Source organism: Trachinotus anak, unplaced genomic scaffold (genome assembly GCF_046630095.1).
Source record: "Trachinotus anak isolate AG129_WGS33_773 ecotype Australia unplaced genomic scaffold, CSIRO_AGI_Tana_v1 ptg000002l, whole genome shotgun sequence".
Taxonomy (NCBI): domain Eukaryota; kingdom Metazoa; phylum Chordata; class Actinopteri; order Carangiformes; family Carangidae; genus Trachinotus; species Trachinotus anak.
Genome location: NW_027273853.1, coordinates 15,511,712 through 15,533,529, shown reverse-complemented (window position 1 = coordinate 15,533,529; position 21,818 = coordinate 15,511,712). Strand labels below are relative to the sequence as shown.

Sequence of the window (21,818 nt, the reverse complement as noted above, 5' to 3'; positions counted from 1 at the left end):
AGTTCAGAATGTAACATGGTGTGTTGTGTAGTGGCTGTGGCTTAATTACCAGCGACAAGTGTTTTCTACTGTTGACATGATGGAGCTTGTTTCTTCCAGTGGGCGAGAGAGAGAGAGAGAGAGAGACTGGGTAAGAGGCTTTTCTGGTTCAATCCCTCAGTAACTGTCACAAGCAGTCAGTCAGTCAGTCACCTGCAGATGAAGGTGTCGAGGGCAACCTAGACAACAAAATTACTCTCTCAGTTTAATGTGCAGGTTTGTTGTTTACTGTTCTCACGCTGAATAATGGTCCAAACTATGAACTGTTGAAGACAAAAAAAGTTTTGTATAAATATATTTTTACATTAAATTAACGATATTCTTTTCACTCGTCTATTTTGTTAAACTGCTATATCCACAAGGGCTTCGGGAAAGACGCCACTCTTAAATTTAAAGTATAGAGAATCATTTCCAACAGGTCTCCTTTAAAGGTTCTGCCTTTCGTCATACACTCAGAGGCACTTGTGTGTATTTCTTTCTCTGTCTGTCCCAAAGGACCAAAACTTGCCACGTAACAGTATTCTGGGATTTGACCCTTGTTTCATTCACAGGTCTGTCTCCTTGAGCTCTGCAAACACACACACACACACACACACACACTCATACACACACACCTTCACACCATGGTAATCCTCAGAGGGGAAAGTGTGTTTAAGTGTCATCTTGACCCATCCTTCTCTTCCTCAGTCCTACTGCCTCACTCCACCCTACACACCCATCTCACCCCACCCCATGCTGTATTAATGCTCCCAATCCTCTTTGTGGGAGAGTGACGTCTGCTACTGTCAGAAACAGAGTTAAGCTCAGCAGGCACCAGGAGAACAGTGTGGAGAGCAGCTCCCAGCCTTAGGGATAACTGAGCAGCATTCTGGTCCTCCGGAGGAAGAATCTCTGCCACCTAAGCAAGACCTGACTCTCGTCCCCAGCAGCTGCTCATGCCTCCAGCTGGGGAAAATACAGGGAACTTTAAATTTGGTGTGTCAAGATAGTGGGCTTCATCAGCAGGTGGCCACCCTGCCAGAGGGCCTTGATGGCCACCAAGGATGAGTGCTGAGAAGCTGGAATACAAACTCTAAACAGCATCATTTTAGGAGACTGTTGTTGTTGCTGCTGCTGCTTCTGTCTTTTTAAGATTTTTGGGGAAAAAAAAAAAGGTTTTTTTTCATCTGTTTCAAACAGATATTGTGAAATCTTGTGAGCTCTCGTGAACTCTTGCATTTTTGGGCATTTTGGTTTAACTGCAGTGCTGGCAACCGAACAGATGGCAGGACAGCTTCCTCCCATGTCAGGTGTGTCTGAAAGGTGTGTGTGTGAACATGCACTCAAAGCATGCCGTGTTTATGAGTGCTTATAATTGAACAGCAATCTAAGTGTGTGTCGATTGGGAGCCGCTGGGGCCACTTTTGATCTGGAGTGTGAGGGTGTGGTTTTGTTAATGTGTATGATATAAGTCAGAAGTGCTTGAAGAGTGTGTGTGTGTGAGGTGGCGGGGCCCTGTGGAGGTCGTAGCCCTGGATTTCCTAGAGATGGAGGGTCATGGTTATGACCGGTTTGGAGATGGGGAGCGGGACAGTTACCAGATTGATTACCGGAGGATTGTAGGAGACATGGAACCAGCACGGCCACGCATCTCAAACAGAGATGGGGAACAATCTCATCCCTATGGGGCCTATGCTCACCCAACGCCACATGGACATGGGCATGAGACAGCAGCCCAGCGATACAGTGCTACACGAATCCAAGCTGGATATGAGCCAGAAAGGTTAGTCTCACACTCACCACTCCGCATAGCCTGTAAGGTCATGACCTTAACATGACTTCAGACCTTCTTAGCCTTATAACTCAAAAACAACGTGTCTTCGTCAGCAACTGAGATGTTTTCTGATGTTTAGGATACTTAGTAGACTTGGCTGTGCGCTTTTACAAGCCCAATTATCAGCTAACTGGGCAGCCAACCAAATCCTCTTACCTACTGTACTGCCGTCACAAGTGTATAGAAGGAGTTTCCATTGACAAGGACGGATTCGTTTGTTAGCATTTCCTGTCTCAACTCCAACATTTGTAATAGGATCTGGCTAAAGCATGTGTGTCCAAAACAGAGGTCAAGAGAGACGAGCAAAACAGCATGCATGTTCATATATCCAGAAATCCAGAAACATCTATATATCCAGAAATAAATGGCTGGCTAAAAAAAACATGTTATTTTTTTAGTGAAAATAGATTTGCTTATGATATACGCACACTGCCTGCAATCACAAGAGGTAATAGAGTGAAAATTTAGTTAAAATAATCATTCAAATATATTCGAAATCTACATGAAGTAATACAATTAACGCCAATTTTAATCTAGTCTTAACTCTAAGAAGCTGTGAAGTTAGTTCATTATATAGATCATCTACTCATTGTTATATTGTTACACATGTGTGTGTTTCAGCATGGCAGACTACTTGATCAGTGGAGGCACAGGTTATGTTCCTGAAGATGGGTTAACAGCACAGCAGCTCTTTGCTATTGGCGATGGACTAACATACAAGTGAGTAATGCTGATAAAAACACACACACACACACACACACACACACACACACACACACACACAAACAGATACATTTTACTGACCCATTTTAAGGTATTGCTAATACACGCAGATACATGCACACAAATGGCACATATGCATGTGCACACACAGAATTATGCAATGTCTTCCATTAAATGTTTAGTAATATCAGTGATGACACATCTGCTTGGGTTTTATATGGAGGATTATAATGAGTAATACGACTTTCAAGGATGACTCTAAGTGGTGTCAGTCATTAAACGCAGGGTCGCTGTGTGTGTTTGTGTTTGTTTGTGTGTGTGTGTGCTTGTGCATGTGGTGTGTTAATGGGTGATGAGCGTAGTTTCCTTAATGGAGGTTATGTGCAGGGTTCATCAGTGTGCAGAGGATAAATACAGGACATTGCAGTGAGTTGAAAGGCTGACAGATTATGTCTGCTCACTATTAGCTAAGTTTAGAAAACTGCAGCTCTGTGGGAATGGATACTGTTCACATACACTGCAAAAGCTTTATGATCCATGTTCATGATAGTGACTGTCACTAGTAATATTGATGATTAATGTAGATAACGTTTCTCTTTTCTCTCTCCCCTCTCAGTGACTTTTTGATCCTCCCTGGTTTCATAGATTTTACCTCTGATGAAGTGGTGAGCATTACACTATCCAGCATATCACAGTCCACATATACTGTTTCCTTGATTCATTTGTTTGTAGATGATAGCACTAAGGATAATTTCTGTCATGTCAGTCCTTTGAGCTACAAACATATTCTTGTCCTCCAGTGTTAGCTGATATTTTATGGTCTTCATAATAATTCAAAAGCACAGTCAGGTTTTGCTCCAATCCTTGTAATTAATCCTTTACTTGTTGTTATGTTCATTAGTGAATGGTGCTTGAGCACAGGGTTGTTTATTTGACTTGCTTTGTTTTTGTCTTTGCCCGCTCTGCTGGGACATTAAATTAATTTCATGACTTGGTCACATGGGTTATTGCTGAAAAGCAGGTGTTCAAAACACACGCACACCTGCGTCATCTAACATTCAGTAGGTGAATTCAGGGACTCAGCCTCTAATGTGTCTAAACTCTGATGCCTTTGTGGTGCAACTGTAACACTGTAAAGCTGTTGTTTGTAGGAAAGTTGTATCCTACTGATTTATCTCCCAGCATCCAAGAACACACCTTTGGAGTAATTTAGAATATGTTATAGCACAACATTTAAGATTATATTTTTTACTTACTTAGCTTTGTGTCCCCCTCAGTGTTCAAGATGATGTTTCTGTTTCCAAATGCACCACACTTTTAGGATCTAACATCTGCACTGACAAGGAAGATAACCCTGAAGACACCTCTTATTTCATCTCCCATGGATACAGTCACAGAGTCATCGATGGCCATTGCCATGGCAGTGAGTACACAACACAATCTTATACATAGCATGCCTAATTGTTCACTCAACTTAGCAACAACCTGCTCCACAGTCTGTGGCGAGTACACCAAAACCTTCTACCTTTGAATGTTATTTAATATGGGATTTTCTTACTTTTGCCCCTCTATCTCTAATTGGCTGGTTTCAGTTGATGGGTGGGATTGGAATAATTCATCATAACTGCACCGCTGAGTTCCAGGCCAATGAGGTGCGCAAAGTCAAGGTAAGCACAAGCAAGTCAACAAAGACATGAATTTCGAGTAGACAGTGAAAGTTATCTGTGACGCTGCAGCACCATCAAAAGCTCTCTTTCAGAATATTACACTGAAATGTCCTAACCACTCCACACTGTGTTTTTGTTCTTGCCAGAAATTTGAGCAAGGCTTTATTACAGATCCGGTAGTGATGAGTCCCCGACACACAGTGGGGGATGTGTTTGAGGCCAAGATACGCCATGGTTTCTCTGGGATCCCTGTTACAGAAACCGGCAAGATGGGTAGCAAGCTGGTCGGCATTGTCACCTCCAGGGACATAGACTTTCTGTCTGAGAAGGACCATGACAGACCCCTGGAAGAGGTTTGCATATAACTGATGTGTTTATATGTGCATGTGTAGCAGAGCATGCAGTAGTATGAAATCAAATCCTTTTAATCTCTTTATGATTCAGGCAATGACAAAAAGGGAAGACTTAGTTGTTGCACCAGCTGGAGTCACACTAAAGGAGGCCAATGACATACTGCAACGTAGCAAAAAAGGTAAATTTATCAAAGTCACTCTACTGTGGAGCCAAAGTATTCAACAACACACTTGGACATTTTTCTTACTTTGTGCACTCATATAACACTCTGACTCTTTTAGGTAAGCTCCCCATAGTGAATGACAGTGATGAACTGGTTGCCATCATTGCTAGGACTGACTTGAAGAAGAATCGAGATTATCCCTTGGCTTCCAAGGACTCTCGCAAGCAGCTGCTGTGTGGGGCTGCTATTGGTACCAGAGAGGATGACAAATACAGACTGGACCTCCTAATGCAGGCTGGGGTGGATGTGGTAGTCCTGGTAGGTTTTAACTGAGGAACGATTTAGTTTTTGTTTAATCTATAATTACATTCTGAGTAAAAGCACATAATGTTCCTATTTATTGTTTCAACTCAACTTTAAACTTTGAATGCATTTTATAGGGGCTTCATCTTTCATTTAAAGTATTTCAACTATTTTAACTACAGGACTCCTCCCAAGGAAACTCAGTGTATCAAATCAACATGATAAACTACATCAAACAGAAATATCCTGAACTTCAGGTGGTTGGAGGAAATGGTGAGCTCATCCTCTGTCCTCAGTGCTTTCTTCTGCATTTGTGGGGTCAAAACTCCCTCATAACTATCGCTTCCTCATTCAGCTCTTTTCTGTGTCTGTGTCTCCCTCTAGTGGTGACAGCTGCACAGGCTAAAAACCTAATAGATGCTGGTGTGGATGCCCTGAGGGTGGGCATGGGATGTGGCTCTATTTGTATCACCCAGGAAGGTATGATATTTAGGGCAGTATTGTGAACATATTTAATTATTTAGATAATTAAAAACTACCTTTTTTTAAGTTTATACATCATACTACTAAACTAAAGAACATGAAATATTGTGTAGTTTTTGTGGCACACTAATTTTACTCCTGTTCCTCAGTGATGGCATGTGGACGGCCCCAAGGAACATCAGTGTATAAGGTTGCAGAGTACGCACGACGTTTTGGAGTGCCAGTAATTGCTGATGGAGGCATTCAGACTGTTGGACATGTGGTGAAGGCTCTAGCCCTGGGGGCTTCTACAGGTAGAAAAAAACTGTATTTTCCTGATTCATCAACTCTTCATTTTCATTATATACTTTTAGAACACTCAGTAGACATTTCCATGCAATTACATATGAGGCAGAGATTGAAGATTGCATGGCTGATGATTCGTAGTACTGGTCATTTAACTATATTTTCACTACTTTTTCAAAATAAGAGCAGTGTTCTGTTGTTGTTGTTGTTCTTTGCTTATTTGTTGCAGTCTTTTTTGCCCTTGCCTGTCGTCCTTTGTAACAAGCACAACTTATTTCCATTTTTTTGTCCCATCATATTTCTGCCTTCAGTGATGATGGGGTCGTTACTCGCGGCAACCACTGAAGCTCCAGGAGAATATTTCTTTTCAGATGGTGTGCGTCTGAAGAAGTACAGAGGAATGGGGTCCCTGGATGCCATGGAGAAAAATAATAGTCAGAAACGTTACTTCAGGTGGTGTTACAGGGGCTCTTGCTGTATAAAACACAAAAATCTACAGTCAGAGGATGTCACTGTGACACATTTGTGAATGGTTCTTTGTGTGTGTGTTTGTGCAGTGAGGGAGATAAGGTGAAGGTGGCTCAAGGCGTCTCAGGCTCAGTACAAGATAAAGGCTCCATCCATAAGTTTGTACCTTACCTCATTGCTGGTATCCAACATGGCTGTCAGGACATAGGAGCCAAGAGTTTGTCTATTTTACGGTAAGTGTGAAATTGTGTGTGTGTGTTTACAGTAAGTTTAGATTGTGTAAGGGCATTCAACTGGTATGAGCTGTGTGTCTTTGTACCAGGTCGATGATGTACTCTGGAGAGCTGAAGTTTGAGAAGAGAACCATGTCTGCTCAAATGGAGGGAGGAGTTCACGGCCTCCACTCGTAAGTCTGACCTCTGATGCTAGAGTCACCTTCTCCCCACCTCTATGATTCCTTCGTACTCCATGTGTTTCATTTTTGTGATTTTTGACTGTCTAAATATTTTATTGGGAGTGCTGGTTTGGTGACATCTGTCATCATCTGTTTCCTCTTGTTGTCTAAGCTGCACTTGTATTCAGTCCCTCTGTCAGAAACCTTTTATTGTCAGATAACTTACCTGCAGTTAGCAGCATCAAATTATCTTCTCTCTTCCTCTTTTCTTACCCATGCTATCATATTAGATATTCTTTTGTGCCATGTAAGTACAACCATGACACCTCCATCTTCTTCTTTCATTCATTCATCTCCATTCAAGACACAGACAGACATCACAACACAGAAAATGATAAAACTAAACTTTTTTTCTATTCCAAATATAGTTACGAGAAGCGGCTTTACTGAGGCGGGAGGAAGAGGAAACGCTCGATCAGGACCTAATGTCCCGACCCCAGCAGCTATGAGCAGATGTACTGGGCGCATGTGACCAAACTACATACACAAGGCTGTTGTTGCAGACTCCCCTTAAAGTATAGACAAAACAACAAACCTCAATCTCAGTATGAAGTCCAAAGGAGAGCCAAAGAGTTACGCCCATTATTAGACGCAACTGCACATGAACCCTTTGTCTGTCTTTCTCCTGCTGTGGCCAAGGTGTAGTGAGGCTAATGTAACGAACCACTCTGCTGATCCCTTTCCAAAAGCAAATGCATGTCATTAACTACTTTAGGATAAGCTTACTATTGCTGACCTAATGAGAGGCCCATCTCCCTGTTGGCCCCTGAATTGCTCCCTGATACAGAAGATTATACAATAAACCTCGCAGAGTTGCAGCCCTATATTTCCATGCTCATTTAATATATCACACAAGATATTTTCGGCAGGTAATCAGGCAGTTATATATTTTATTTACAGAAACACAAAACATATCAAAAAGCACACTGTCTTTGACATAATGTTTTAAATATTTAATATTTTATTTTATTAAAACAGGAAATAAACACAAATGTTTAACACCTTTAATATAATTTTCTGTTGATGTTAAAAGCAGGCTGCACAAGTGTGAATAATCTTAAATTTTATGTAGCCATGGTCATTTTTACTAGCTTGCAACATAGTGCATAAAGCTTACTGGGTGACAAGTAAACACACAGTACACACAGGACAGTTCCTTTGATTTCATTGTCTGCTTACTGCACTTGGTGGTTTTTGTTGTGGCCATTTCAATGTAATTTCTTTATCTCTGAAATTTGGCTGTTACATGATGGATGCTCTGCTCTGGTCACCCGGCATGTAATGTGCTGCACTGTTGCAGAAGGGAAGCTTGGCATCAGCCTTAATTCACACATACACATTTGTAAGAAGGTGTCCCGTACAGGAGCTACCACATGTAATCTCACTCTGTATTTTCCTCTGTTCATTTTATTTGGAGTAGAAATCACTGTTGAGTAGAAACAAACTGTTTGAGTGACAAGACAGGAGAGTATCCATGCTTTACATTACAATTACCCGATTACAATCTGATTACTAGTATCTGCTTATAATCTCATACATTATCCTCAAATTCATAATACAAATGAGTCGTGACATTTCATTTTGCAAAAATACATTATTTGTATATACCTATTATATGGCTATCAAGTGTACATAATACAGAGAGTTATCCGTCTTTTTTCAGGATCAGTATTTAGAAGATTATAGGTGAGTCAATGACATAGAGCTATTGAGTCGGTAGAGTAGGCTAGTAACAAACCAGTCGCGCAGGTTAGATTTATTTCTTTGTAGAATGATAATCAGAAAGATTTTTTCAGTTTTAAAACACGATTTTGTCTTTTTCTGGAAGGTAATCAACATCTTTGGTATTTCATATATTGCTCTATGACAAACACTGGATCTGAATTTTGCAATACATTGCAACCAATTAAATGAGCTATTGTTCTAGTTGACTACATTATTTGACAGTTTATTAATTAGAATTACGGAATATACAGAGAATAAATTGTCTTCTTCTATCATCCACACAAAGGCTTTAGAATGATATTTACTGTGAATAGTTATGGCATGAATAAAGATCATTTTGACAAGAGCATTTTGATGTTGTTTTAAAATTTTTGTCATATCTCCAGAAAATTTTGTCATGCCAGAAATATAGCAAAAGTTGCTCCCAAGTAGTTGATTTTTCTTAGACCACTGGAGGGCAATAAAGTAAATATATATTTAGTAAAGTAAAGTGGTATTTAGTAAAGAGAAATACCACTCAAATGGTTGGCTAAGCAAGCAACACAAACTCATTCGGTGTAAATATAATTGTTCCTCAAATTTCCATGTTTATTGCACCACACTGAGAGAACATATAATGCTATAAGAAAAGTACTAAATTCCAAAATCCTCTGTTCATGATGAAGTTTACCAACTCTGTTCACAACTTAATGGACATCAAGGTGCTAACCATGTGTTGGCTAAATATTATGCTTCACTGTTACAAATAGACTGTAATTTAGTGCCCTCTAACGATGAGATTTTAATTTCTTCATATTGTTTACCAAGGTAGATGGAATTATCATATGTTAATAAGCATGTCTTACTTTTACCTTTTCTTTTGTTGTAAACACAGCAGTACATCAGCTGTGTAAAATGAAACTTTTTCTTTGAATCTATATTGTTCCTGATGCTTAACATTCATGAATGTCAAAGTGGAATATTGCCACAATATTTTAAGGGCATAAGTTGCTGAAAACAGTTTGACAAAGTCAGCAGAGAAAAAAATCTTGACATTGCTTTAGGTCATTATTTCACCTGTATGACTTTTATGAGTTACAATTTAAATCAGTCACAATTAGAGTCTGCTATTTCTGTACAATGTCAGGTGTATTCCACTCAAAATTGGACTTTTACAAGTTGCTACAATTCAATGGTGTCACTGCAAACACTCAGAGCATCAATTTGTCTGCACACATTGACAAACTCTGCCTGTACAGCCAGATCCCATTCCAGCTGTTTGCTTTCACTCAGGTGTTTAGTTCCTGCCAGTCGGCCAGAACCCTGCATGTCTTGGGAGGCCAAGCTCAGGGTTCGGTAACGCCTGTGGTAAGACAGGTGGGGGATTGCTCGTGGAAGACTGTGCTGAGCAAAGTTTTGCCCTCTGTTGGCCCAGGAATGTGAGCGCAGCTTTCCTGTCTCCTTGGGATTGCTGCACAGACCCTGGGTTGATCCAGAGACACTCTCTTTCCAATCCCATTGCTCTGGTGTCTTGCTGTGCGATATCAAAGAGCCATGTGGCTGCGAAGATCTACAACTGGGCAGAGCTTTCTCTTGATCCATGTCTCCACAGGAAGAGGTTCGATATAAAGCATTTTCCACAGAACTGGGACCTTGCTTTGATGTGCCTTGGCTAGGAGAACTCAAGGAATAGCTTGAAGAAGTATGGAACAGCCTTTGCAAACCAAAAATACTTTGAGAGAATAGGGACTCACTGAACAGAGCCTGGTCAATACTGCGGGACAAGTCTATGGGAGATGGGGGCCGCAGGTCCACAGTAGAGTCAGTCTCTAGACCCAAGCTATCTAGTGATGATAGTTGAGACTCAACTGCATTTTTAGGCTTGTGAGGTGGGCTTGGGGGTGTAGGCAGAGGTAGTATAGTAGTCTGTGTTTGGCTGGATTTGGGGAGATAGACTAGCCCATTTCCAGGAGGATCCACCATTGAACAAAGAGGAAGAACCTCTGACTGTCCCTTAGTGATGACATCACAGACCACCAGGTTTTCCTGCTTACTTTGTGACAAGGAATCAAGTGAGGAGAGGACAGGAGAGTTTGCACCTCCATGAGAGGGAAGGGTGAGGCCTCGTGAAGGGGAGCTGCAGGAGAGGCGAGACCATGATCCTGGCCGGTGGTGAGTTATGGTCTTGATAGAAGAGTTGTTGTGACAGAATAGAGGGTGTGTACCAATGAGAGACAAACCTAGACACACCCCAATCTCGCAGAGTCTGCAGCCTACTTGGTAGCCCCACCAGGACCAGGGCTGGAATCCATAGCCATCAACCCCACCTAAACCAAGGGCATGCAAGATCCCATAAAGCTGTAGACCTCCACACCCCAGCAAACATAATGACGCTCCTAGTCCAGCTCCTGCTGCCCTGTGCCAGTCCTCCACTTTGGCAAAGGGGCAGTTTGCAGGTCGCATCACTTCAGGAGATCCTCCAGTCTCTCCATTGTCATTCAGCCTGTAGATGTGTTTTGTGTTGACTCTTATTAAGCAGTAGAAGATGAGGTAGGAGCATGAGAGAAAGATGGTTAGACACACAAACAGACCGTGAGGAGAGAGCAGGATCATGGTGGGGAGGCGGTGGAAGAGCTGGAGCAGGCCAACGCACCCTAGAGAGACTCCAAAATGCAAAAGGGACACGCAAAGTAACAGGCGAGGTTTGGGCAAGGCAGAAAATGAGGTGGAAATAGCAAGCGGGAGTGAAAGATGCATGCGTGAACGCAATGAAAGTAGGAGGAAGGCCAGGGAGAAGGCTGAGATCAAACAGGGGAAGGGCAACTCAGAGAGCATCAGAGAGCCCAGAGGGGGAAGACGATCTTGGTGACTGTAAGCATCATAGAGCAAAGAGAAAGCTTGGATCCCTGCAAATGCTAGGAGGAACAAGTGCAGGAGAGTGAAGTAGGGGCTTCCTGGGGGACACCGCAGGGGAAGGCCTAACAGACAGACCACAGAGATTAGGCTGAACACAGTGAAGACCGACCCTAGTCCATATATGTGAGCTTCCCATGCAAATCCCCAAGTGGCGAGGGCAGAGTTCCAGTCCGAATACAGAGGGACGTAAAGGCTGGGGGTGAGTGCCAGTGAGGGACGCAGAGACTCATTGGGAGTAAAATCATCTGGGTAGTTGGGAGTCCAGGACTGGTTTGTTGTTTTGCAGGGTGTGGCAGATGTGTCCATGGTACCATCAGGCGGCAGTGTACTACTGGTCTTTGAGCTTTGAGCTTTGTCCCTGGAGTCATCTGTAAAACAAGTACAATAAAATAATGTGTTACCAATGTATTTGTTGTGTCAACAGATAAGAGATAAGAAATTTTATAGCTAACAAATTTTATTAATGACGACATAAATGTACCCACAATGATATAAACAATAAATACAGGCCAACGTAAATTACATTCACAGTTTTTATTGTCCAAAAAGAGAGTATGGTGGAATCTGCCATGGGTAAAGTTAATCCATAATAAAACAGAGTAGGCTTGTAGCAGGGAATCTCTAACTAGGTCACAGAGAGTGGGAGCATGAGCAAGTAGTGTGTGGGTGTGTGTGTTCATTAAAGAGAAAGAGATGTGTGTTGATTAGCCAGTATTGACCTCATTGCTGCTTTCATTTTGGGTGGCTATTATACAGCATGGTCAAGAGGTGTTATTCTATCTTTAATGTTGCATTCTTTCAGGAAGAATCTGCAGATGATGACCATTCATTTCTGACTATGATTGTGTCACCAATAAATAATTTAAGTATTTCATTCTCAGTGAGAAGAAGTGGAATAACCTCCAGCGTAAACTGTGTGAAGCCATCAGAATCCGGGAGCCCACTGTCCTATTTCTGGTCCTCCATTACTCATGAAGTGATTGTGTTGATGTAGAAGCAGCAAACAAGCAGAGGGAAAAACAAGGGATTTTCTATGTTCATTTCAAAATCAAGAAATGCATCTTGATGTGACACAAGTACCAATAAATTACAAATTTTGGTAATATTTGGTAGTTACTTAACAAACTTGATGTTAGGCTGAAAATTATGCCTAGTATTAAATATATAGGCAGATTGAGGAAGGGTCATACTCACATATTTCTGTCAAAGCCCTCCTCCCCCCTATGCTTGTGGACACAGCACATCATTTACTTTGACAAGTGAGTGCCATTGTGTGTGTGTGTGTGTGTGTGTGTGTGTGTGTGTGTAGCAAATACTGCATATTCAAGAGTGCACCGCATTGTCCAATAACCTTTGAATGTGGGTAATGGACACTGGTTGCAATGGAAATAAAATGTTTCTACGCTAACAGTGGATAACTAGGATAAAAAGACTGAGAGCACAAGACAAGGGAGAGAGGATTGGGGAAGAGCTAGGGAGATATTTTTGAGGAGTGAAAGCTTGAGGGAGTGAAGTGATGCAAACCATCCTGTGAATGTAAAACAAATGTGTCTGCCAGCAGAATGCATATCACAAACACTGCAGTCACACATCGATTTAGAGTCTTTTAGTTTAGATATTTCATGAGGACAACACTATAAATCATACTGTTCACAATAGGCCATAAGTGACAAATGTTGACTGTGACTGGTGTCAGGATTGGTTAATGATGAATACGCTAAATGCTTCAAATTTTATTCAGTGAAGGACTCTTACCTTTTTCTGCCTCCATGCTAACAGCTCCTCTGTTTATACGGTCTGTAATATCAACCAATACATCTCCAGTCTCTTTCACTGGGACAGTCCCTTCCTCTGTCTTTCCCTGTGTGGTAACAGAAGGGCCTGTGGTCCATCCCCAACTGCTAGTGGCAACAGGCTGAGTGGTGCGCTCAGTGCTGGGCCCAGGTCCAACAGACAGCGGTGAAGTTGAGTCCTGGTCTGGGCTGTCTGATGGAAGTGAGCCAGACAGAAGAAAAGGTAAGTGGCTGTCAGTCGTCTCATTCTGTGAGGCTGGGAAAGTTAGCTGATTCTTTCCAGTTTGTGTAGAATTCAATATAGATCCAATGCTGGTCTCAGCTGACTGATCCTTGAATATTTGTTCCTGGGTAGGTTGAGGTGATACTGCTCCTGATGAAGACCCCATTGGTTGTGTACTCTCCTTAGTGGTAGCATCTTCTATAGCACTCTCTTTGGGTCTGGATTCAAAAAGTTCCTTCTCACCGGGATACACAAGAGATGCCCCTGTGCTCTCCTGTAAGTCAGTGTATTCCCCAATCACACCTTGTCTGTCTGATTCCTCGGATGACGATAAGGGCCAACTCAAAGGTAGATCCAGAAAGTCAACATACTCGGGTCCAAACAGGGGATTCACCGGTGCTAAACCAGATCCATGAAGTCTCTGTGAGGGCTGCGTGAGATGCTGCACTGCCGTGTCTGTGTCTAGCTGTTGTGTTTCCTTGACATTTTCTTCAGTTACGGCTGTGACATGAAGTGAGAGAGGCAATGAGAAGGGAAGGAGAAGATAAAAATTCCACAGAGAGAGCATGGTGAGGTTTCTTAAACTCCACTGCAACGGTCACATGCCGTATGTTTGTGGGGTTATTGTCCAATCACATGTTTGACAGGTCTCTAAAGTCAGGTCTCCAAGTATTGTATGCTTAACATGCCTGGTGATAAAGGAGAGAGAAATTACATTCAGTGCAAACACTTATCAAATACTGTGTATTGCTTGGATATCTGCAATAAATAGCCTTAGCCTCTGCATGAGGAGTACTAAAATACAAATACTGTATAAATACTGTACTGTATAGTGTAATACTGTAACACTTGAATACACACATGAATACCCTTTACCCTATAAAGTCATGTTACATACACACAGCACAAACATTAGCGTGAGTGATAGAGCTGCATTCATGATGACAGCACACGAAGAGACATTAAAGACACAACTGCTCTTTTTCCCATAGCCAGTCTCGTTTCAGCATTCTTACCTCATCAACAGCCCACTCTGCTGCAGCCTCTTTAAACATATATGCCGCTCTGTGTTGCTGCATGCCTGCAGTCTCTCTCTGCGTAGCACTCTGTGTCCTTTCATACTCACTGTGCTGTGCCCCTCTTCTCTTCATCAGACAGTCGACACATGGGACAGACCCCACCTCCTCTTGACAACCCCCGCTGTCCCACACTTTGCCGCTGCACTGATCTGACAGTGAGTTTGACTGTTTGCACAGTCCCATTCTCCCAATTCTGAGGCATCGTCCGCACCACATTGGGTATCATCTCTTTTATAGTGGCATAGGAACTGTACTACTGTCTCTCTTGCCAACATACACTCTTGTGTATGATGGAGCCTACAGTATATAAAGAGAAGAGAAGAGAAGAGAAGAGAAGAGAAGAGAAGAGAAGAGAAGAGAAGAGAAGAGAAGAGAAGAGAAGAGAAGAGAAGAGAAAAATATGTTGTAGGGGCATAGAAAGGCTCATCAACCAACAGGCAGGCACTGAACTAACCAATGCTACAGATCAATACATGCCATTTAGTGTAATTTACAACTGATGCTGTGCCCTTCCTCGTAAAGTAGCCCTCACATCAGCAGCTCTGTTTAAAACACGTCACAGCAATGGATGAAGCAGAATATTCTCTTTCTATAGCATGCATGCATAATGCATGATAGTGGTTACTTCTGTGTGTACATAGCACCTCCTCTGAACTTAGCTCATGTGCTTTTTAGCAAAGAATTGTTAAACTGTGACCTTGCTGGCCTATCAATTATTGTGGCAAGAGCCATGAGTGTTCTCTCTCTGATGATGCCATGTTACGATAGCTTTCTTTACTTTCCTCCCTCCAATGTTATCAGACTTGTTCATGTGTTCTGTTTTTACCCAATGGGAGAAATCTAGTAGCCTCATGGCCTAATTCAATTCCCAAGGATGGTTCCAAAATAGACACTGATCTACATACCTTTGGATGCATTTAGAGCCAGAGAGTTTAAAGCACAGTCACGCATTGTATTCTTTTTCTGCCTGGTTGATGTAAGGATCTGAAAAGTCCTGTTTTAAACTCTCCACTGACCACTGTTGAATTAGCAGAGCACAGGAATTTTCACTCCAGGATTATTGTTGTTGGGGCACTCTGCCAGATGCACATTGATTTTTCCTCCATCCAAAAGAAATTACATAAATAGGGATCAAACTGCATCCCAAACAAACCTGCCAAACACATATTTTGCACAAAACGAGAGATAAAGACATACACACTCATTCTGCATGCCAAGAATAGTGTGGGCTGCGACATTATATACCACAGCCAATAATGAAGAGAGCAGTTTACCAACTGTCTCCTAAATTTTATCTTGCCTCTGCACAGGCTTCTGCCTGCAGGATAAAAAACTTTGCTTGTAACAATGAGATTCAGATATCACATAAGCACGGACTATAAGACAGCAAAGGCAATTTCAGACCATTTAGGCAGTCAGTCAGTGGTGAAGACTTATTCACTTCCCGAGGGGTGTGAATAACCTGCTGTCTGATGAGGATACAGGAAAGCACCAACCCAGCCGTAACTAAAGGGGCTGCAAAGGGACAATGACAGGCCAAACATATGAGCTCAGTGAGGGACATGGCCAAATTATTGCCGCCTCACACTTGCTATACTAGCTCATTGGTCAACTGGTTTCTGTTTAGACAAGTCATCCTCCAACAAGACAAAGTCAGCAGGGACTGGGGTCCAGCTGGGAATGTGGACAATCAGGACAAGACACAGAAACAAAGCTGCTCAAGCAAAGAGGAGGATAAAAGCAAGAGATGGCCCTGGTTAGGACAATGGGTGTACATAAGACAAAGTTTTTAAAATATATAGTTTCTGTATGTTTCTGTATCCTAAACATGTGTGTGCAAGCATGATCATAAAATGTCCAACAAAGGAATTCATAGTTATCATCTTAAATGTTAGTTGTTCATGGTGAACAAATTGTTATAAAATTTTATCCCTGATGTTTCAGGTCTGGCTGATTTGGCAATGTGGTGACAATCTAAGTCTTTGTTCCACATTTAGAGACAAATCTTTGATTCTTTGTAAATTTTATCCTTAAATGTATCCATTTTTTTAATGTGTTTGTTTCACCACCATTGGAAATTTACTTGTATGTCACTGGATATTATGTGGAGGGAGAAAATTCAAATAAATAGGCTACTGGGGAGATAAGGCTGATGCCACACTCAAATCAAACCTGTGTGCTTTTTGCATGAGTGAGCGAGTTCAAAGCAAATTAGTATTGACTATGTTACAAACAATTAATATGACACTTTTAATGTTGGTCTGTATATGATACACTACAATTCCATACCATACCAAAAAAAGTACAATAACATTAATACAGACTTCCATGAAATAAAATAAAATAAAAAAATCTAAATTATTTAGGAAACGAATGTGCACAACATAAATATCAGCATTAATTATAAATATTTTAATATCTACTTCTAAAAATCTTCTAGAATCATGACACCAAAAACTACTGGACCTATAATAAATTCTCTATTAGCACATCAGACACATTATATGAATCCCTAAATCACCATGATTTGTAATAGTCAAGAAAAGACAGCTTTTCACTCACAGACAGATAGATAGATGGGACTGTTTCCCGAAGGAGGGCAGCAGTTCGCCTGAGATGCAACAGAGGCGAAAACACCAATGAAGAAGAAATGCAAGAGCGGATACGCTCCATGGTCTTATAATACATCCATGATACATTCATGTCTTTATTAATAAGTTTCACAACGACCATCCCTGCAGAGGAAAGAGGACTTGTTTCCAACTAGCTAACCGTACACTACTGGCTACAATGTGTTAGCATCACAAAACCGAAACCAGGTTAGTAACTTGGCCAGCGGGCATAATCAAGTAAGGGGGTTAAGATTTAATGGTAAAGTTACGAACTGTTTTAAAGTTTACATAACATAGAGTTGGATTCCCTACGGCGTTTTTACTACGTTAGCGATATGTTCGCACTGTGTGTGATCATCTAAGAGCACGGTGTGGTCCTTCTTAAAAAGTAGGACAGATACAGTTATTCAGATTACCTAACTGTGATTGATGTATGTTCAATGTGGGGTTTATGAAATCAAATCTGTGAGCTAACTTGAAATTGTAAACACACACGCCAAAATAAACCTAACATGTGTGCTCACATTGCTAAAGCTATTATTAGCTTGGTAACGCCTGGTCACAAACATTTACGGCTAATACTCCAGTATGATGTTGACACAGCGCCACATGGCAGCATGAACACAAACTTGCTGCTCGCTTTCACGTTGTCATTTTTACGTCTGTTGTTTTTGTATTATTATTATTATTATTATTATTATCATCATTCATTCATTCCTCCCCCCTTGTTTCCCTTTTTCCTGCAAACACTCTAGTCATCTTTAATCCGCCGGATAGCAGCAACTATGTTGGCTAGGACAGCCCTGAGCAGAGGGATCACAGCCCACCGCCTCAGTAAGAATATCACTTTCTACGTGAATGAAATAGCACCTCCAGCCTCGGGATGTCAGACCAAAGCCTCTGAAGACCCTAAACCCCTTATGCTGATGCTGCCGTGGTTGGGATCGCGTCCCCAAGCTGTGGCCAAGTATTGTGAAATCTACTTCCGCACCGGCCTCGATGTGCTTGTAGTGGAGAGTGGGGTAAGGACAATAGAAAACAGTCACCAAAAAAAAAAAAAAAAAGCACATTAAGTTGACAGTAAACGTAATCAGTTCTTGGCATCACAACCACAAATCATTGTTATATGTTAAAATGAAGATGACCTCATGATGATTGACTCAGCTGTGTTATGATTTATGATGAAGTTTTAACAGCATGTGGTTTCCCCTTCACATAGTTAGCTTTTTGCGTTAGCTATGCCCCTGTAGGTGTAGTGGACTGTGGTTTCTGAACGAAAATAGTGTGTAATCAAGACAAGAGTTAATTGTTAACCTCACCAAGTGCATGGTGACCTTGACCTTGTTGTGACAGTTCACACTTATGTTTAGGAGTGATCCATATCCCACATCACTGTGAACACACCTCTGACCTGAAACAACCCACATGCACACATTTACAACAACAAACAAGACATATGCCACCGTCAGTGGTGCAAAGGCTGATTTCAAAGATTATGTGTTGTGGAGGTTGTATGGCTGTATGGCAGTTGAGGGCGAGCCTGAACAATTCAGAACTGTGGCTGAAATAGCAGCTATTGCAGGCAATTTTGTGTGTTGTGTGGTTGCAGTGAAGGACTCAGTACAGTCTGGTGTTACACTGTGGTCATTTAGTGTGGTCAGCATTAAACTGACCTAAAGCTGCAGTAAAGTACTGACATATTTAACAATGCACCATGAAAGGCAGGGAAGAAGAAGAGTACAAGCTGGTAAGCATGTATGTAAACAATGCAGGTTTCAAGGCTTGAAACATTTACCTTAGTGTACTTTAGTAATCACAATATATAAATGTATGAAGACTTAGACACATAAGACACTGTACAGTGAATAATTATTGATGTGATTTCATTGTGATTGGTTTCACTAATGGAAAATTTCTGCACACAAGGTGCAGGAGTTCCTGTGGCCTCGCTGGGGTCTGGATCATGGAAAGAGTTTGCTGGAGTTGCTCCAGAGTGATCGCTTCGCATCCCGCCCACTACTTGTCCATGCCTTTTCTATCGGCGGCTACACATTTAGTCAACTGCTGGTACACGTGTCCCAGGACACACAGAAATATCAGTCGCTCACAAAGAGGATCAAAGGCCAAGTCTTCGATAGCTTGGTGGTGGGCTCTCTGGAGAAGATGGCCATAGGTTAGTTCAGTACTAACATAATTTAATCCATCCATTTCTTCTCATTAGTTTCCATTATGCACAATCACACATACAGATGATACATGTATGAATTGGAGTGAATGCTTGTTTCAGTGCAAATGAATGAAGTGTGGTTTTCTCCTTTCTGCCCAGGTCTAGGTAAGACTGTATTTCCTCGTTTTGAGACACTGGTCAAAAATGTAAGCATGCTATACTTTGACATGTTCAAACACCAGACAGTGGACTACTTCAACACGAGCATCGATGTGTTTTGGAACACTCCCATCCCCGCTCCTGCACTGTTCTTCTTTTGCGAGAATGATGCGCTAAGCGACGCACGAACTCTGGAGGATTTGATTGATTACTGGCGGAAGTCTGGGATAAACATCACAGCGAAGAAGTGGGAGAATTCAATACATGCAGGTCACCTAAAGACGCACCCACAAGAGTATCTGGCCACCCTAGACTTGTTCCTGCATTCACTTAACATCTCTCCATTGAAGGCCAAAATGTAAGATGGTTTAATTACAACCTAATGTGGCATTGGGTTGACTTTTCTTCTTGTTTGTGTTTAACCTAAAATGTTTGTTAGCTTATGGTGTGTTGCTGAAAATACATTAATTAACGATACAGTCAGTTCACAATTCTCTTCATATTAATTCAAGTCTGACAAACTGATGGGAAAAAAAAAAAGAATTTATTCCTCATTAAGCATAAAAGGTGAGACTGCAGTTTCAGCTCACAAAAAAAGTAAAACAATTGCAGCGCTACGTCCGTGTAAACGATACTCTTAAATCACACATTGTTACCTTACCATCATAAAGGCAAATTCTTAACAGAACTTATCAGTTATCAGTTTCAGATGAAATTATTTAATTTTGAGTCAAAATGTCATATGTGACTGCACAGACCCAGATATTTAGCAGTCTGTGTGAGCTCAGCAAACTTCGCCAGCACAGTCATCCAGTGACCGCTTTAAGTGACATAAACAGCTCCTGTGATCAAATACACTTCATTTAATATCTAAATGCGCCATGCTTGTTTTGGACTGAGAATACAGATGCTGGAAGGCACCAGCATCAATGCACTCCAGTCTAAACCTGTATTGCCCATGGTGAAAATTACTAAGCTTTAGTTCGTACTGAGATCTTTTTTGCAAAAAAAATAGTACCAAATGTAAATCTTGGTGCTCTTGATTCCTGATTAATACAGCCAACACAGTAGACCTCGTTTATGAAGGATTGTACATTTGCTATTACTGTAGGTGTGTCTTTCTATGGAAATTCTGTGGCACACAGGAAGTACTGTACTTTTGTTTTCTGGCACCAGCAGCGGTAGTTTAGGATACACAGAAGAAAAACAAGCAGAGAAGTAATTAATGTGAATATAGCTCGAAGCTTTTTAAAGCTTATCATTTATTGACCTGATAAATAGAGACTAAAAAAAAAGAGTGTTCCAAATGCCACCATAGCAATCACTGCTTAGGGACAAAGATGTTAGGACGTTCAGGGCAAACTCTTCAACAAAGTATCTGTTTTAAGATTGTCTGACGCTTGCTTCTTTACTCTTCATTCTGTTTACAGGTGGTTTATTGTACTCTCGTGTCAGGAAGTAAACATACTGAATTGCTTTGAATAAGTTGAATATTTACGCTGTAGATTTACATTTCTCACGTTGGCACTGTGACAGTGAACAGAGGGAAACGAAACCTGTTACTTGTGAAATCATCCAGTCTTTTCCTGTCACACATTCAAAGAAGCATCTCCACATCCCAGTTATCTGTCAACGACCCGAACATCTTGGGAAGATTTTGTGTATACACATGTAGCCGAGAAGGAGATTTTTAGTGCAATATAAAGCTCATTTTTGTGAAATCTAAAATGAGCCATTGTGCATGCTCGGTTTTCTACAACACACAACACACGACCCTTTATATTCAAACAAAAAATCTGTATGGGACCACTGATTGTTTCAATGGTCAGCCAGTGCCTTGAAGAATACCTCTTCCTCCACAAGGAGTTCCGCAGCGTAGGTGTTTGTTGACAAGCAAAAACCCTATGATAACCCTGACACATTTCCAGTTCATACGGCTTCTTCAAACAGAGATGTCTCCAGAGACCTTTTTCAGAATTTCTTTACTGAGCAAGTCACATTATACACCCACTACCTGTGGTACCCATCAGTTATATGGCTGTTTACCAAAGCTGTCAGACTTTACCTGTCTTCACTTTTTCTGTTAATATGAGCCCTGTCTGTGACTGTTACACTACACCAGTTGACCTCTAAACATGTTGAAGGTGATTTTTTGAACATGAAACAGTGGCTGATATCGGAAAGCTTTGTGTTTCATAACTTGAACATTTCAGATATTTCTTGTATTGTGCAATTATATTTCAAACAAGTTTTTATTAACATATTAATTGTGCCTTTTGTGTGGTTTGAAAATAAATGTGGGAACAATTTTTTGAGGTTGATGATGTTTTTTTATAAGACTAATTATAGTGCCCTATAATTTCCACCTTGAAGATGCATATACAAAGGTCGTTCATGGTGACTGTAACAGGCT

At 41.3% G+C, this 21,818-nt stretch overlaps 3 protein-coding genes across 5 annotated transcripts; 2 read left to right on the top strand and 1 right to left on the bottom strand.

The window, feature by feature from the left end:
* The first annotated feature begins 807 nt into the window (after positions 1 to 807).
* impdh1a (IMP (inosine 5'-monophosphate) dehydrogenase 1a) lies at positions 808 to 8,698 on the top strand. 2 transcript variants are annotated; one of them, XM_071501037.1, is made up of 17 exons: positions 808 to 1,801; positions 2,474 to 2,572; positions 3,192 to 3,240; positions 3,897 to 3,998; positions 4,168 to 4,242; positions 4,389 to 4,595; positions 4,687 to 4,774; positions 4,878 to 5,077; positions 5,245 to 5,335; positions 5,447 to 5,542; positions 5,695 to 5,838; positions 6,142 to 6,283; positions 6,388 to 6,531; positions 6,621 to 6,704; positions 6,983 to 6,999; positions 7,121 to 8,035; positions 8,100 to 8,698. In XM_071501037.1, exons 1-16 carry the CDS (start codon positions 1,566 to 1,568, stop codon positions 7,222 to 7,224), a joined length of 1,878 nt encoding a protein of 625 aa, XP_071357138.1. In that variant the 5' UTR covers positions 808 to 1,565; the 3' UTR covers positions 7,225 to 8,035; positions 8,100 to 8,698. The 2 variants fall into 2 exon arrangements, with proteins under 2 accessions (XP_071357138.1, XP_071357144.1); XM_071501043.1 differs by lacking the exon at positions 6,983 to 6,999 and having other exon boundaries at positions 867 to 1,801.
* Positions 8,699 to 9,518: 820 nt separating this feature from the next.
* On the bottom strand, positions 9,519 to 14,044 carry prrt4a (proline rich transmembrane protein 4a). The gene is made up of 2 exons (XM_071501023.1): positions 13,128 to 14,044; positions 9,519 to 11,740 (listed from the first exon to the last, which is right to left on the bottom strand). The coding sequence occupies exons 1-2, from the start codon at positions 13,954 to 13,956 to the stop codon at positions 9,639 to 9,641; spliced, it is 2,931 nt and encodes a 976-aa protein (XP_071357124.1). The 5' UTR covers positions 13,957 to 14,044; the 3' UTR covers positions 9,519 to 9,638.
* Positions 14,045 to 17,011: 2,967 nt separating this feature from the next.
* LOC139634524 (transmembrane protein 53) lies at positions 17,012 to 21,714 on the top strand. Of its 2 annotated transcripts, none has more exons than XM_071501011.1 (4): positions 17,012 to 17,286; positions 17,835 to 18,101; positions 19,012 to 19,252; positions 19,406 to 21,714. In XM_071501011.1, exons 2-4 carry the CDS (start codon positions 17,865 to 17,867, stop codon positions 19,765 to 19,767), a joined length of 840 nt encoding a protein of 279 aa, XP_071357112.1. In that variant the 5' UTR covers positions 17,012 to 17,286; positions 17,835 to 17,864; the 3' UTR covers positions 19,768 to 21,714. The 2 variants fall into 2 exon arrangements, with proteins under 2 accessions (XP_071357112.1, XP_071357104.1); XM_071501003.1 differs by having other exon boundaries at positions 17,014 to 17,286; positions 19,006 to 19,252.
* The last annotated feature ends 104 nt before the right edge of the window (positions 21,715 to 21,818 follow it).

Coding starts and splice junctions, on each gene's coding strand:
- LOC139634524 (XM_071501003.1), top strand. CDS start 17,865: ATGTTGGCTAGGACAGCCCTGAGCAGAGGGATCACAGCCCACCGCCTC. Junction 18,102..19,005: donor TGCTTGTAGTGGAGAGTGGG/GTAAGGACAATA, acceptor TCTGCACACAAG/GTGCAGGAGTTCCTGTGGCC. Junction 19,253..19,405: donor TCTGGAGAAGATGGCCATAG/GTTAGTTCAGTA, acceptor CTTTCTGCCCAG/GTCTAGGTAAGACTGTATTT.
- prrt4a (XM_071501023.1), bottom strand. CDS start 13,956: ATGCTCTCTCTGTGGAATTTTTATCTTCTCCTTCCCTTCTCATTGCCT. Junction 11,741..13,127: donor TAGCATGGAGGCAGAAAAAG/GTAAGAGTCCTT, acceptor CTTGTTTTACAG/ATGACTCCAGGGACAAAGCT.
- impdh1a (XM_071501037.1), top strand. CDS start 1,566: ATGGAGGGTCATGGTTATGACCGGTTTGGAGATGGGGAGCGGGACAGT. Junction 3,241..3,896: donor ATTTTACCTCTGATGAAGTG/GTGAGCATTACA, acceptor CCACACTTTTAG/GATCTAACATCTGCACTGAC. Junction 5,839..6,141: donor AGCCCTGGGGGCTTCTACAG/GTAGAAAAAAAC, acceptor TTCTGCCTTCAG/TGATGATGGGGTCGTTACTC.